The sequence below is a fragment of the Danio aesculapii genome, chromosome 17 (genome assembly GCF_903798145.1).
Source record: "Danio aesculapii chromosome 17, fDanAes4.1, whole genome shotgun sequence".
NCBI classification, from domain to species: Eukaryota; Metazoa; Chordata; class Actinopteri; order Cypriniformes; family Danionidae; genus Danio; species Danio aesculapii.
Window position 1 is genome coordinate 23761908 of NC_079451.1, and position 17648 is coordinate 23779555.

At 36.3% G+C, this 17648-nt stretch overlaps 1 protein-coding gene across 1 annotated transcript; it reads left to right on the forward strand.

The window, feature by feature from the left end:
- The first annotated feature begins 322 nt into the window (after positions 1 to 322).
- On the forward strand, positions 323 to 4481 carry opn6b (opsin 6, group member b). The gene is made up of 6 exons (XM_056477620.1): positions 323 to 416; positions 528 to 733; positions 1272 to 1371; positions 2708 to 2812; positions 2900 to 3123; positions 4035 to 4481. The coding sequence occupies exons 1-6, from the start codon at positions 323 to 325 to the stop codon at positions 4479 to 4481; spliced, it is 1176 nt and encodes a 391-aa protein (XP_056333595.1).
- The last annotated feature ends 13167 nt before the right edge of the window (positions 4482 to 17648 follow it).

A 17648-nucleotide genomic window follows, 5' to 3' on the forward strand; every position in this document is an offset into this window, starting at 1 on the left:
TCTGTTTTTGGTCATCAGCATAGATGGAGACATCTCATGCCTCATAATGGTCTTGTTGACTTCAGGTGAATTCAGGAGCAAAGGTAAATGCCTTAAGTGGTTTGGTGTCTGTGAAGAGCTGACCTAGAAATTTCAATCTTTAAAGTCTTTAAAAAGATAAGGAGATTACGTCTAGTCTAGATGAACACTGGTGCTCTTACAGTACAGGCCATTTGGTGTAGTCTGTTGGGTGTTCTTAACTTCCACCAAAGAAGAGAGCAATACTGTGAACCCCATCAAACATCATCCTGAGATGACTCCAACCTAAAGGTTTTCATTGAAGATGGACGTCCACAGCATTCTTCCTACAAACGTCACAGTCTACAAAGTGTCAGATGGAGGAGAAACGGCTATTGGTGTCTATTTGGTGATACTAGGTAACTGCATTGAATTCTTTGTGCCTTGCTGAGGTTTGTTTCTTCCTGAGATTCAGCACATTCTTGTGAGAAGGAAGAGTAGGTGAATTTTATCTTTCTTTTTTTTGATAGGGTGGCTCTCATGGATTGGAAATGGGACTGTAATATTGCTTTTAACAAAGCAAAGAAAGGCACTCGAACCACAGGATTTCTTGACTCTCAACCTTGCCATTTCTGACGCCAGCATATCTATTTTTGGGTATTCTCGAGGGATCCTTGAAGTTTTTGATGTGTTCAGAGATGAAGGCTATCTTATAAAGACTTTTTGGACTTGCAAGGTAAGGAAGGGTATGACATGCTACGCCTTATGCCACTTAAAGCATGGTCCAATATTTCTGAAGACTAATGGTTTCCATTGTGTGAAGAGAAACATTTCAAGAATGTCTTTTTGCATTCCATAGAGGAAATAAATACAGTTTTGGAATGAAATGCAAGTAAACGATGAATGATGTATTGAATTTGAGATTTTCAAGATGAATTTAGCCAAGTTTAAGCTAGCGAATGGCTTTTTGTGGTATTCCTTTCATTTCAATGAATGTTCTTAAAGGACATCAAAATATCTGGTGTTCGGGGTCCATCACTGTGTTCCCTTCACATTCTGGCAGGTGGTGTTTTGAAGCAGTAGGGGCTGAAGAGATGAATTATTTGTAGTCGTTCCAAGCACACAGGCATGTGTCCATTTATCCCCTAATCTTGCTGGCTTGTTCCCCAGGGCTGGGTTAGTAGGTGATGAGACAAGTCAGAGTGATTACTCTCTCAGGTTTGCAGAGAATGCCAGACTTGCTTGCAATGTATAAGATTTTGTGTCTTGGCCAGGTGGATGGATTCTTAATCCTGCTCTTCGGACTCATCAGCATCAACACACTGACAGCCATCAGTGTCATCCGCTACATCAAAGGCTGCCACCCTCATCATGGTATGCTCCATCTTGGCCAAACATTTTGGGTTATTAAGTCTTTGTATAGCTTAGTTTTGTGTGTTTTTTTGCTCTGGTCCATTATTGAAAGCTGTTTTGTAGTAGTTCTGCAACAATATCTGCACATAATCAACTTCTTTTATTTTTGTGTGCTTTCCCAACACTATTTGGGTACAACAGTTGCATATGTTACTCCTATAATATTATAATATCATATAATATTCATATAACAAAACTATCATAATATAATCATACACAGCCATAAAAATAGCTGTCTTTATATTTGAGGGAAGGAACCTTGGTGGATCATTCAGTTTGAGGGTGCTTGGCTCTGAAACATTTGACCAAAAGTAGGGAGTCAGATGACAGCAGTGTTAATTTTGACAGCAAATTTTAATTTAGTCTTTTGACTAAAATTCCCTTTTAGTTTGTCATATTTTAGTCTTCAGAATCATTTTATTTTTAGTATAGCTTTAGTCGACTAAATTTCATAAAATTCTAGTCAACTAAATGTAGAGTAGATTTAAAAATATTTGGTTTTTCCATTCAAGACCAAAAGGTTGACATGCATTTATATCATAAGTAATATGTAAAATTATGTGTCAATCAACTCACATGTTAGAACAGTAGCCTACTGAAAATGCAGGATTGTGCAATTATTAGCAAACCCTTCATTTTAACATGGTAAACTACTAATCTTTTTAGCCAGTCAATCTTTTAATCTTTTTGTCTTGACATCAAATGTGAATCTTTTTTTCTCTCAGCTGGTGCCATTTTATTATAGTTTAATCAGACAGACAGACACCCCTAAGGATGATGAATTAATCACCCACATCTACTGGTGGATCAGTTACTTTTTTTTCAAATGTGCGAGTTTGCATCATGCATCACACACACCAAGATTAATTCTGATTGGATATTTTCCAAAAGAACTTCAATCACATTCTCGTCTCGTTTTTATTAGTCAACGAAAATGTCAGTATATTTTTATTACAGTTGTCATCATCATCATCACTTAATTAAAAAAAAAAATTGTCTGGTTTTCGTTAGTAGAAACTTGTTCGTCACGGAAATTTTTCGTCTACAGAATGATCACTGGATGACAGTGGTCAAACCCAGACAGATCTAAAAATGAGCAAATTGTTTTTAAGAAAAATCAGTATTTGAACCAGATTTAGCTACACAAAACTTGACTAAAACAAAACCATAAATACAGTCTTTGATAAGTTTAGGACAATGTTATTTGACCTCTTTATCCTTGGCTGCACAAATGCTAGATAAATCAGCATGATTATACTATGAGGGCTGATCTGAGTCTTTCTGCCATGTCCTTCAGCCCATCACATCAACAAGCGTAATATCTGCTTGGTCATAACTGCAGTTTGGCTGTTCTGTCTATTCTGGGCGGGAGCTCCACTGCTGGGCTGGGGTAGTTACAGAGGTAGGACTTAAACAAGAGCATAAACATATATTTTTTATTGAAAATAAGTTGATAATGAGATTTCATTAAATTGCATTTCTTCCGCAGCACGTGGGTATGGGACATGTGAAATCGACTGGACAAGAGCTCTGTATTCCATTCCATTCAAGCTCTACGTCATTGGAATTTTCTTTTTTAACTTCTTCGTGCCACTGTTCATTATAGTGTTTACATACGTATCCATAATCCGCACGGTCAACTCCAGCCACAAGTCCAGCCGGGGAGGAGAGATCAGCGAGAGACAGAAGAAGATAGAACGCAGCATTACAAGGGTAAAACCATTATTATTTGACGAAATATTAGTCCTGAATTCAGATATCTGTCAAGTTGACTTGAAAACCAGGATGGACACAACCATTGATGAACATCCCAGTTGATAAAGAGGCAGTAAGATTTGAGGCACAGGCAAACATGAGTTATATTTTGTTTCACTTTGGTTGATGCACTAAGTAGCCATATTGTATTCTGAAGTTGTGGTTGCTGCGGTTCCTAGTAGTTACCAAATCAGTGTTCTGACCTGCAGGAACCAAATTCCAAACTCAGAATTTCCAACATCCGAGTACAAATGGTACACCATAAAGCCACAGTCCCGGAAGAATTCAGGCATATAAAATTATGAACACTACAAGTCGTAATGTGACATCACACTGCTGTTTTGCTTTATCTGACATGCTAAGCAGCTGTATTCAATTTTAAATTCGCGAGTGTTGTGGTTCTTTCAAGAGTTGAAATTCTGGTATTAGGGGACATCAGGGCTGGATTAACATAAGGGCTAGTTGGTGCTGAAGCCATAGGGCCTGTGAAAGGATGGGGCCCTTGATTGGCTCAAGAATTCATCTGCGCCATAACGCAGGAAGTGCCTCTTTGCTTTATGCCAATAAAGTGAAGAATTCTTTTCGATTCGCTGCTGTCCAAAAACAGTGACGCCACTAAACTATGGCTTGGAGTGGCTGTAGCCCAATCTGTATTTTAAGTAGTCCTGTTTTAGTTCCCAGTAGTGATATTTTTATTCAGAGTTATCATACCGTAAATATCTTATACTGGCCCATGACTAGGCCCAATATGTTCTTAATCCGGCCCTTCGGGACATTCCAGTCAACATGTTCCTCCTGGGAACTCTGAATTAGACTTTGCAACAGCACATGTCAACACATGTATTTGTTGTCCTGTATTTTTGCTCCAGGTCTCCCTCATTCTGTGTGCGGCCTTCCTGTTGGCCTGGTCCCCATATGCAGTCATTTCCATGTGGTCCGCCTTGGGTTACCAAATACCCCCACTCAACGGCATCCTGGCAAGCTTGTTTGCCAAGTCAGCAAGTTTCTACAATCCGTTTATCTACATTGGCATGAGCTCTAAGTTCCGGAAGGACCTGCAGGCTCTGTTTTACTGCCTCAGACCAACATCAGCACACAGACCCACCCCTCCTGCACCACTGGCCCAGCCTGCTGATGTGCAGCTCAGTGTGGAGGATGAACCAGTAGAGATGGACCATAATCTGAGTGAACACATCCATGAGGAGAAGGCTGAGACCCCATCTGAAGTGGAGTGCCAAAATAGCCCATTAATCGAGCCCCGCAGCGTCAGTCCTCATAGATTAATGAGGAAACAAAGCAACTCTGGAAGACTTTAGCTGTCTTTTTTATATTAGTTAATGTCCTCTGTTTATATAAAGAGAATGGTAATAATACAGAACATGCACCTAATTTCATATCAAATAGCAACAGACTAGGACAATCCATGCACCTAGTAATACTCCATTGTATTCACAATGTTTTATGAGAGTTGAAATAAGACTTCATAAGGCCGTAATCATTGATGAGAGTATAATAAGCAGTAGCAGGACTGGAGGTGAAGACCTCTAATATGGGTTGGAAGGACCAATAAAGGTGGATTTATAAATTAAGCTTGGTGACTGCACAGTTAAAACCCTGTGTCTCACCACAAGTGTCCTCAAACGAGTCTATGTTTGACCAGACTGTAATGTCAGGACAGAGTACAAATTACTCAAGCGAGGAACGAACAGAACAGTCAGGTAATGGTGCTGTATTTACTTTATCCAGACACATAATTCAAAAGCAGCAGGCATGCTCGTAGTCAGAGGAACAGTGAAAGTTTGAGTCCAAACAGAGCAGCAGGAACAGTCAAACAACCCAGAGTCATAATTCCATGAAGAAACAAGGTCAGTGATTTCAGAACAAATAGATTAACATCAAACAACTCAACTTGAAAATGAATACACATATGTTACAAATATAACTTAAAAAGCTTCGGTTTATAAGTAAAATTCAATACTTTTTTGTTCAAATATTTGTACAGTAGCCTTTACATGGGTTCACATGTTTATTTCTGTCAGTGTCTGCAACTGACAACCTATTTAGATGTTTGAGAGTCTCGCACACCTTCTTATGATAGACTCTTGAATATTTTCTATGAATTTGCAGCTTAAGTCATTTTCTATTTGTCATTCGAGTTTGTAAGTGACAAAGTCAGAAAAGTCATTTGACACAACCCAAGTCAAATTGATTTTATCTGTCAAATCCATAATAGTCAATACTAGCAGTGTGTGGAACTTCTGACTTTCATGCGCAGATCAAAAACTGGCGGGAGTTTCTCCAGTGGAGTACAGTGACTGGATATAAACTTTAAGATTGCGCAAGGATCAAATTTTCCTCACTGTAAGTTCCTGGACCACACATTAACACGCCAGTAAATGCATTTGGGCATCACGGTGCAGCTTTCTCTCACAATAGACTGTAAATGTACATAGACGCCCCGCCCAATTTTTACAGCGGTACGTCGTCAAAGCCTTTTTTTTTTCAAAGGTGGTTTGTGATCTGCGTGGAGCAAAGAAAAGCCCTGTCTTCAGTCACTTAATGTTGATAGTCAGACATGGAAAATTGCTTATTAATAGCATAATGAATTGTGAAGGCTCAGGCTTAATGATGGATTTGAACTTTTTTCGTTTTGGTTAACTAATGTAATGTAAATAAAATAAAGTCTTTTCACAATGGAAAGGACGTTTTCCGTCTTTCAACTGCCCCTATATTTAAGCTTTTATAGTAGTTTGAGTCTGTGTAGTTTATAGAGCACATCATTGTGTTAAAAAATGTAACTTTGATTAGGTGCAGTAACTGCTTTAATATTTGACAAAACCATACATTTTATTATTTAGTAATCATAAGAAACTTCTCTCACAAAGGTAAAAATGCTCCTGGAAATCAATTGACTTGATGGAAAAGTACATCTCTGTTTGTGAGGAGTATAGAAAGAGAGAGGTTTGAATATTATCTGGGAAAATTACCATATTGTGCTTGTGACAATTTGTCAACTACTACTGCATTTATAAGAATGCATAGCAGTCTATTTATAGTTATATAAAGGAAAACAGCTTAATGTAGTCATTCAGTACATGCAAATGTCATACCATGAGCTTCCTCATGGAAATCTCATTTTAGCAAAAAAAACAAAACAAAACCAAAAAAACTGTCAAATCATCTGCGTCAGGGTACACCAAAATCTCTTTCAGGGTATTCTACAGTCTTCTTCAGTCTCATAATGCCCCATCATTTTATTCTCAAGAAAGAGAAATCCTACTATACTGCAGTCGCAACATGACACCCCAAGAAATAAACATTATTTTATCCACTTCTTGGCCAATTTTTGAAGCCATTTCAGTTTAAATTGGACTGTTTTGAATAAAATGCTGTGATAACAAAAACAATCATTTACCCTGTGTTGTCGAGATCAAATGGAACATGCTGCTAAAGTAAGGTTAGCTAACCAGCAAACTATCTAGCATAGATGACTAAAAATGATGATTAATTTACACAGAGGTAGATTACTGCCAGTGTTGTCTTATAAAGGAGTTCTTCACCCAAAAATGAACGTTCTAGTATTAATTACTCCCCTCATGTCTTTCAGAACTTAAATTAAAAAAGATTTTTTATTTTATTTTTTTGATGATGTTGAAATCAGTTTCTGATTTCAGTTCCTAATAAGGAGCTCCTTATATCCTCCATAGATATCAACGGTCTAGAAAAGGAACCAAAAATCCATGTAATTTAGTGCCTCGGCTGTAAAGCTCCAAGAACACTTTTAGAATACAAATACACTTTTTGGAGTGTGATATAAACGGATAAATATTTGCCTTGATAATACAAGTGTAATATAAACAGGGATATGGATGACGATCATCTAATTCTGTTTTTGGGACTCATTTTGTGTATAATATATTTAAGTTAAATAATAGAAAATAATAAAAATAGCCCACTTTCAGTTAATAACCTGCAACGGAGATACTGGCAGCCAGGCCGCACTGCACACACATGTGGTTTGTAATCATGGACATTGTACTGGACAATTGTTATTTGATACGACGTCTACTAAATGTGTTGAAATAATTTGTTTGTTTGACAATGAAGTTTGATCATTTTGTATGCTCGTATTTTAAAGTATTTCACAGCTCCTGCGTTCGATTTCTATTTGCTGTGTGCATTGTTAACATTCACAACCCTTCCAAATAAGGTAAAAAACTGATTCTTTTATTCTAGGGAAAAATCCTAGGGTTGTAAACTGAGAATTTTTGCACTTACTTAAGCCACATACTTCTATCCCAGAGGGCACCTTGATGTTAAAAAGACAAAAAAAAAACCATGTCAAAAATTAAAATCAATATGATGTCAATTGGGCGACGCAGTGGAGCACTAGGTAGTGCTGTCGCCTCACAACATGAACGTCGCTGGTTCGAGTCTCGGCTGGGTCAGTTGGCATTTCTGTGTGGAGTTTGCATGTTCTCCCTGCGTTCTTGTAGGTTTCCTCTGGGTGCTTCGGTTTCCCCCACAGTCGAAAGACATGCGGTACAGGTGAATTTGGTAGACTAAATTGTCCGTAATGTATGTGTAAATGAGTGTGTTTGGATGTTTCCTAGAGATCAATTGCAGCTAGAAGGGCATCTGCTGCGTTAAAACATGTGCTGGATAAGTTGGTGGTTCATTCCGCTGTGGCGACCCCAGATTAATAAATGGACTAACCCGAAAAGAAAATGAATGAATGATGTCAATTAACATCAAGGTATTGATTAACATTGAATTAACATAACATTGACATCAAAAAACATGACTGAAATTGAATCTTGGCATGTTTAGAGGCCAATTTAATTTCAAACTGTGTTTTTGTGTATAATAATTTTGGTGGTCTACAGGGCGTTAAATGTGTGGGTGTAAATGGACATCAACGTTTTCATATCATATCGGTTTGTGTTTTTGACGTGTTTTTTTATTTCAGTTTGATGTCATTTTAATGCATGACTGTATGATATGATGTATTTAATGTATGAATTTTAATCAATAATCTTTGATGTCAGAGAACAGTATAATAGTGTATTAATGCATTCTATGGCACCTTTAATATCTATGACTCTCATAAAGTCTAAGCTTTTACTGCTAATTAATAGCAGTGATGAGCTCTGTTACAGTATATGTATCTCTAATGCTGTCAACATAAAATTGACCAAAAAAAAAAACTGTTCAGGCTTGCTTGTGAATGGTGAAACTCCAAGATCAGTCTTATAACGAGTCAGGTATATTTTTTCCTATCCCAATTTGACATATGTGAAAAAGTTGCCAAGGCACAAATGGTGCTGACACAATGACATATATGGTTGTATGGCCAATGAGGTATTTATGTCTATGGCAGCAATGGGCCAAAGAGGACAATGGGGTGTCTATGTATTTATTATGTCTATGTTTCGCTCGACATGACAGACCAAGGTGTAACCCTGTCTTGTTGGGGAGGCCAGTTCAGCCAAATTTCAGCTTTGGCAACATAAACCTGCGGTTCTGACAAGAAAGAACATTGTGAGGTGAACTAAAAACTGTGAGAAATAAAGAAAGAGTTGTGGGATTAAGTTGCAATTACTTCATTTCTATGTATTTTTTATTATTCAGGTGAAAGAACAGGGTTCCATATTGGCGTGGCCTTACATTTGTGGGAAATGTCCACTTTCTGACCATTTGCAGTACTCAAACACTCTTTAAATAATAGAACAATAATAACACAATTATTAGTCGCATGTGGTGGACACACTAGAGGATCATGATGTTTTGTGTTGCATACCTTCTCTCATATTAGCGCTTTCCGAGGTTAAAGTAGGCCCGTTACGCAAGATGTTTTTGGCTCAGACCACGTTTGCTTATTTTGGTGCAAGACAGTTTGAAAAATAATGAACTCTGGAAAATATTAATCAGTTTGGTGTTGTATAATTGTGTGATTTATGGGAGGAAAGTCTTAAGGGGAAGTCGAGCATCTGCTGAAAGATGAGATGTCGTCCAATGTACACTATCTTGTTTGGTGGTGGGTACGATTTGACATGTTTTTGTAAGGAATTGTCTCATGCTTACAAGCCTGTGTTTGTGTTTTCAAAATTGTTGGTAAAACAGTAACAATGTGAAATATTATTGCAAGATAAAACATCATTTTATTATGTTTAATATACTTTAAAATGTAACAAGAGAGATTAAATGCTATTGAATTGAATGTAATGCTCAGTAATTGTTTACTATTATATGCTAAATATAAAAAGTGCTCTGGTCAAATTTCTTTCATGAATAGAAAGTTCAGAGAGCGAAAAGCTTGCATTATTTGCTTAACCATTTGTAAGCATCTGTTAAAAGTAAAGGTTTATATTAACATTTATTTAAAACAGAACAGCAGCTATATATTTTTGTTGTTGTTTTGTTTGTTTAATTAGTTTTTTATGTCTTGTAAGTGTTTAATGTCACATTTGATTAATTTAAAACAGTCTATTTACTTTGCTTTAGAGTTACAGTGCTCAGCATAACTGAGGACAGCCAATTTTAAAGATGAATATAGGCAATGTATTTTGGTGCATTTAAACAAAACAGCTTTATTAAACAGATATATTTATTAAAATAATATTTAAGTCGGGTGACGAGGTGGCGCAGTAGGTAGTGCTGTCATCTCACAGCAAGAAGGTTGCTGGTTCGAGCCTCAGTTGGGTCAGTTGGTGTTTCTATGTGGAGTTTCCATGTTTCACCCACAGACCAAAGACATGTGGTACAGGTGAATTGGGTAGGTTAAATTGTCCGTATGGTATGGATGTTTCCCAGAGATGGGTTGCAGCTGGAAGGGCCTCCGCTGTATAAATCGTGTGCTGGATAAGTTGGCGGTTCATTCCGCTGTGGTGACCCCGGATTAATAAAGGGACTAAGCCGAAAAGAAAATGAATGAATGATGATATTTAAGTCTCCAAACATATTTAGAAATGAAAGATAATACAATTAAATTCAAGCTAAATATTGTAAAAAAATAAATAAAAATTACAACCTTTAAAAAGTCAACACAACTTGTTTTTCTGTTGTTGTTTCTCTTGATTTTTCCTCTTTTTTAAATTTGTATTTAATATTTTTCTATAACATATAAATTTGGGTGTACTAGTTTTTGGACCGTTACCGTAAGTTGTTTTGTTAGATAAGCTCCAGATTTGGCTTCAGTAATGACTAATCTAATGTATATGCACAAATCTAATATTGTACAGCTTCCTGTTAAAAAACTTAAAAGCTAGATTCGTGAGTGGTGTACTTATATATGCTGAGCACTGTAACAGACGACTACAATGTCAAAAAAAAGAGTTGCTGCCTCAAATTTTAAGTTAAATTAAATTAACTGTACAAGTAATTTCTGCTTGCATGACATAAATAAATTTAAAAATCAAGAAAAATACTGTCATTAAAAAAAAATATTTTGCCAATTTAAAGTTAAAATAACATGATAACTTATTGACAAAAATGTATTTTAAAACACTAATCATATCTTTAAAAAAAAAAAAATATATATATATATATGGTTTTACAGAGGTTAGCAATGTGGAAGGAGCTTTAGCAAAAGTTTGCAATACCATACAAAAGGGCACGGTATGTCTTTTTGTTTAGTTTTTTTGTAATTTATTCAGCCAGGACACATTACATTGACCAAAAGTGACATGAAAGACGCTATGAGAAGTTATTACAAAATGAAATCTTCACCCAAATGTACTTTTAAGACCATCTGTATCAGAAAAAAATCTCATAAAACTGCAGATCTTTATTTCCCACACATTTATAGACGCACTATTACTGTGGTGTATTCGCAGTGTTAAGATGCAATGGCGTTAAGAGAATATTTTTCTAGAAACCTAATATATACATATATATACTTTCTTATATTAATCGTGAAATGTCATTTCTGGTGAATGCTTCCAACGTAGAGAATGAATTCTTTTTTTTTTGTATATATTATTATTATTTTTTATTTTGGGAAAATAAATTTCTCTTCTAAGCAGACAAATCTGGGCTCAAGTCTATCTAGCTTTAGCCAAGGCTAATATTTGTGTAGGTGAAGACGGTCGCCTAAATGAGACATCCATCGAAGTATTAGACGGATACTACTATTTATAAGGAGTGAAATGGTAGTCTTTGCATTCTTGGACGAAAGCTGTGGATCTCCCATGAAGTCTCACATGGCGTGAAACGTGACAGCGTGTTGCTGGCCTAGGAAGAAACATGTGTGTCACTTTGCCTTATTTCAGCCTTTTTCGTCTGACTGCACAAAGCCATTCAAGTCAAGCCAACTTTTCCATATGACCATCAGCGGCCCCAGTGAGAATAAACTGTGTAATGCTAAATCACAGGAAATCATCACCTGCTTAACCTGTTATAACAAACCCCTTTCTGTTGTATAAAGAAACACAAGGATTTTCCCTTCAAACATGCTAACTCTTGAAGAAAAATCAAACAAAATGTAACATCAACAGGTATTTGCACAGTGGTGTAAAGTAACTAATTACAAATACTCAAATTACTGTAACTGAGTACTTCTTCTCAGCAATTGTAATTTACTGAGATCGCAGAATAATGAACTACCTCAAGAAATGGCCGATTTATAATAGCAGCAAACAGTTGGGAAGTATTTAAAGTGTCCAAGAAGATGTCTTATGTCTTTCCACGCATTGATCCAGAGACTGTTTAGATGCATGTCACTGATGACAAGATGATAGATGTTTACTGTATGACCGAAATGGCCTTAAACACCCAGCAGGCACAAGATGTCAACATGACGTCAGATTGACGTTGTACCCCAACGTCATGGGGACTTTGCATTTTGTTTGGAAATGAAAATTGAGTTGACGTCAAAACTCCACATCAGGCCAACGTCAATGTCCAACCTAAAACCAACCAAATATCAACGTCTAATGATGTAACAGCTTGACATTGTGTGGACGTTACCACTATTGACATTTATCAGACGTTGGATTTTGGTTGCCATACCTGATGAATAAATGTCAGTATTTGACATCAATATGATGTTGACTTTAGATGTTGGCTCGATGTTGGATTTTGGTCACTTTCTAACAACCTAAAGTCAACCAAATATCAACGTCATTTGATGTCATTATTGGACATCAAAATAACATTGTCCATAGACGCTGGCTAGATGTTGAATTTTGGTCACCTGACTCACAACATAAATCTAACCTAATATTAACGTCTTATGACGTTGTGTACCTGGTGGGTAATAACTAAATGCACTACAGAATGTTACGTTTACACACATCCAGAAATGACATGTAAACGCATCAGTTTTTAACGGTGTAATACTCACTACTCTTGAGTACTTTTGAAAAGGCTACTTTTTACTCATACTTTGAGTAATATTTACAACCGATACTTTGTACTCTACTTGCACTACATTTTTAGGCAAGTAATGGCACTTTTACTTCAGTATGATTTTTCAGTACTCTTTCCACCACTATATTTGCATTCATATAGATAATATGATTAAACTAGTTTCAAAGGTTTATATAGACTCAAACGCACTACTGTTCAAAGGTTTATAGTCAATACAAATAATCAAATACAGAATTTTTTATAAGTAAAAATGCAATGTATGGTCCAAGCAAAAAGTTTTAAAAAGTACAACCCCAAATCAAAATAAGTTGTGACAGTATGAAAAATGCAAATAAAAAAAAGAAAGCAGGATTTCTAAATTTACTTTGACTTGTATTTCATTGCAGACAATACAACAAACATTATTTAATGTGTTCCTTATGATACTCCAAATTTGGTTCTTGCAACACATTTGCAAGCATTCGTAATGTTGCCATTCCTTTTCACAACAGTTTTAGGGATGTTTAGGTGTAATTTTGCCCCATCCTTCATGCAAACAAGTCTTAAGGTGGGCAACAGTATGGGGTTTTTGGTGTAGCATTTTACATTTCAAAATGTGCCACACATTCTCTATTGAAGACAGGTCGGAACTGCAGACAGGCCAGTCAAGTACCTGTATCCTCTTTCTCTGCAGCCAGGACTTATGTAATGTGAGCACAATGTGGTTTCCATTGTCTTATTGAAATATGCATGGGTGTCCCTGGAAAAGAAGGTAGCATATTGTGCTTCAAAATTTCTAATGCTGGACTTTTCAGCATTAATGGTGCCATTACAGAAGTGCAAGTTACATTTCTCAAGGGCACTGACACAACGCCATACAAAGACAGACCCTGGCTTTTGGACTTGTTGCAGATAAAAGTATGGATGATCCTTTTCTTATTTAATCTGAAGCACACCATGTCCATTTCTCCCAAAACGTACCTGAAATACTGATTCATCTGACCATACTACACATTTCCACTCTGTGATGATCCATCCCAGATGCCTCTGAGCCTAGAGAATTCGACTGCACTTCTGCACACTGTTAACATAGGGCTTCCTTTTAGCACAGTAAAGTTTTTTTTTTAACTGGCATTTGTGGATTTAACTCCGTATTGTGATACTTGACAAAGGTTTCCCAAAGTAGTCCTGAAGCCCCTGTGGTGATATACCCTTATAGATGAATGATGATTCTTGATGCAGTGCCCCCTGAGGAATTGGAGATCATGGTTGTTCAGCTTATGCTTGCACCCTTGTCCTTTACGCACTGAAATTCCTCCAGATTTCATGAATCTTGTAATTATGTAATGAATTTCTGAAGGTGAAATATGCCAAACTCTTTCTATCTTTTTGTGAAGAACATTGTTTAAAAACATTTCTTTGTAGGCGCCAACAGCCTAGTGGTTAGTGTGTCGACATTTAGCACCCAGGTGCTTGCGGCGACCCGAGGTCCTATGTCGATCCTTCCCCATCTCTGCTCCCCACACTTTCCTGTCTGTAAATCTTCTCTGTCCTGTCAATAAAGGTGAAACCCCCTAAAAATTATTATTAAAATAAAAAAAAAACATTTCTTTAATTTTCTCACGTATTTGTTGGCAAACTGGTGATCCTCAGCCCATCTTTTCCCCTTTCTTCGATGGAGCTATTTTTAGAAAATCATAATTGCAATCACCTGTTGACATCTCCTGTATCAAATCACATCATTATTTAACCAATTTACCTGATTACTAGCCCTAAACTGCTCCTGTCTCAACTTAGTTTGGAATGTGTTGCAGGTCAGAATGACAGAAAAGGATGTTTATTTACAAATGAAATTAAGTTGACTAGACGAAACATAAATGTCTGCAATGACATACAAGTCAAAATAAATTAGAAATTCACTACTTTCGTTTTTTATTTGCGTTTTCCATACTGTCCCAACTTTTACTGATTTGGGGTTGTAGGTTTTGTTTAAGATTATTTAAATGTGACCAAGGACAACAAAGATGAAGACTTAAAACATTATAAGTCTTAGGTTGAACAGATAACTTTCTGGCAATATATTGTATATTGTTTTTTATTTTATTGCAAAAACTATTGCAATGTTAAGTAAAGATCATGTTCCATGAAGATATTTTTATACTTGATAGGTATATATATATAAAACATTGCATTGCAAATATATGCATTGCTAAGAACTTCATTTGGACTACTCTAAAGGCGATATTAAAACATCTCAACCAAACACTATTCATCTTAACAAACCATACATCAATGAAAACGTTATTTATTGAACTTTTAGATGAATAAATCTTAATTTAGAAAAAATGACACATGATTGCATTGTAAAAATCCTGTAAAATTACAGTAAACTACTGACAGCTAGTATTACCAATATATGGCTGTAATTACTGCAGCAGATTACAGTAGTTTTGCTGTACAATGCACTTCTGTAAAAAAAAATTTCAGCACTGTTCTATAGAAAATATACTGCACAGTATAATACCGTCAAGTATTTGATTGTAATTTACTGTTATTTTACCACACCAGTTGTAATCTCCATACATTGGTAATTACAGTCAAATGTTCTAAAGCACTCTTGAGTGTTGTAACATTGCTAAAAGATGATGATTAAAACAACATTCCAATTCACTTTGCTAAAATTGTTGCTAACAAATGACGCAAACAAAGGATTACCTTAATACATGCCAGGTTTTGTGGTCCAGAGTCACTTGACCTCAAAATATGGACTCTCTCCACACCACTGGTGACATGTTTTCAATTGCATTTGAATATTTGACCAAAACAAGTAGAGAATGAACATTTTTAAACCAGTGTGTTAGTAAAATGTATTGCATTAGGGGTCAATTTTCTTTTCTTTTTTGTTATCAGTTTTTATGCAGGCCACAGTTGGGTTTTAGGTTGCATCTAATGTGTATTGCAACATTTACAGTGTCATGCGTTACCACGATGGTGTTTAGTAATTGTGTAAATGACTTCTTTCATACCAGTATGTACTTTCTCAGCTTGTGGAAAATATGTTTTGATTAATCTGTTCATTTATCATGTGACTTTCTCATGGTTGTCAGTGTACAGCAAGAGTAGATCTTGGCACTTCAGTTGATAAGCTACTATATGCCCCTTGTTGTCAGATAAATTCCACATTTGCTGTATATATACTGTTTATATAATGTAATGCATTATTTGACTTCTTTTTTGTAGCATAGTATATTCATATTTCTTAATAGTACCTGATTGTGTCTTTGTTCTCCACAGTCTGATGTATCAGTCCAGCCTATCATGTTGCCGTTTGGCGCTCCGTCAGTAAGCTTCTGAAACCGCTGGAATTAACTCATTAATGGTTTTCATCTAAGCAAGCTTTACTTGATATGGAAGTTCACACTCTGGCTGGGAGACTCGATGTTAACTTCGTGACCTTCACAAATATTTCCCTGTGAAAGAGCGCTTTAGTCTGACATGGACTTTGTGTGCTGTGAAATATTCATTAATTGAGACACTGGGACAGTTCCCGGTTGTTACAATGAGCAGTTGTTCAAAGAGGCTCATAACAGATGGATAGAGTATCGTTCCTTGAGCTTTTTTTTTTTAATCTGTCGCACCTCTACAAACCTCCACTCCACTTAATCAGTAAATGCCAATGAATCGTGAGATGCCGCAGTAAACATATCATATTCCTGTTTGCGGCCAGAATTAGAGCTGGAAATGGTCCACAGTACAGCTGATGAAGGACGATTACGTAAAAGTGACCAGGAGAAGACAGAGACCTCTTTGAAAACTGGACAGCCTCATGCTGACCAACCCAACTGTTCTTTTTTACATAAGAACGCACAGTGTGCTGGAGATAAAAACACATTAAGGATGTTTTGCCAGCATAAGCTTAGCTAAAGGGATAGAAAATGAAACCTCTGTCACCATTTACTCACTCTTCACTTGTTCAAAACCTACTTGAGCATTCTTCAAATATTCTTTTGTGTTCAACAGAAAAAAGAATCTCAAGTTTTAAAATCAGAAGGGAGAGTAAATAGTGAGGTAAGAGTTTGGAAAGTGGCTTAAATGCTGGGTTTCTACTGCTGAGTCACAAATTGTGCATAAAAAAGGGAGATGCAGTTTAAAATAATATTTCAAAATTCAATCCAATGAATGAGTTTGGCCTGAAACAGTCTATTTTAAATACAAACAAATAGTCATTTGAGTGGTGCAGTGGTAGCCTCGGCTGGGTCAGTTGGCATTTATGTGTGGAGTTTGCATGTTCTCCCCATGTTCGCGGGGATTTCCTCCTGGTGCTCCAGTTTCCCCCACAGTCCAAAGGCATGTGCTATAAGTGAATTGGGTAAGCTAAATTGTCCGTAGTGTATGTGTGTGTGTGTGGGTGTTTCTTAGCACTGGGTTGCGGCTGGAAGGGCATCTGCTACGTAAAACATATGCTGGGTTAGTTGGTCGTTCATTCCGCTGTGGCAAGCCCTGATTAATAAAGGGACTAAGTCGAAAAGAAAATGAATGAATGAATGAATGAAAATGTCTTTTTTTTGCCATTGATGGTTCAACAAAAAAGTTTGGCATCCATGGAACACTTTTGTTCCATAAAAGGTTATTTAAAGTGGAAATGGTTATTTAGATTATCAATATTTTAATGAAAAAGGGTAATATATTTATAAGTAAATGAAAATGTAGACATTTTCCACAGGAAATCATATTGTAAATTAAATATATGCAGAGTTGAGGTGCAAAAACTAAACTCATAACCTCTGACAGCCATTTGATATTTCCTTCTGAAATGAGCATTTTTCTCCAACTCCTGTGTGTCGGCTCAGTTATTTTACTTTTTTAGTGACAAATAAGTTCTTTTCATTGCCTTTAAAGTGAAATAACTGAACATACAGTAAACATAGGAGGCTGAGAAAAGGCTCATTATAAGAGAACATTTCAGATGGCATGTAGAGGTTTTTGCATCTGAACTCTTCATTTACTGTATAATTGCTGTAAACTAGTGCATTGATGTTATGATTTGTTTAGGTCTTCTCAATGGACTGAGTTTAATTCCCATTGGTTGAATCATCCTAGGTGAGTGACATATGTGTTTATATCATATTTTACAG

Coding starts and splice junctions, on each gene's coding strand:
- opn6b (XM_056477620.1), top strand. CDS start 323: ATGGACGTCCACAGCATTCTTCCTACAAACGTCACAGTCTACAAAGTG. Junction 417..527: donor TGTCTATTTGGTGATACTAG/GTAACTGCATTG, acceptor TTTTTTTGATAG/GGTGGCTCTCATGGATTGGA. Junction 2,813..2,899: donor GGGCTGGGGTAGTTACAGAG/GTAGGACTTAAA, acceptor TTTCTTCCGCAG/CACGTGGGTATGGGACATGT.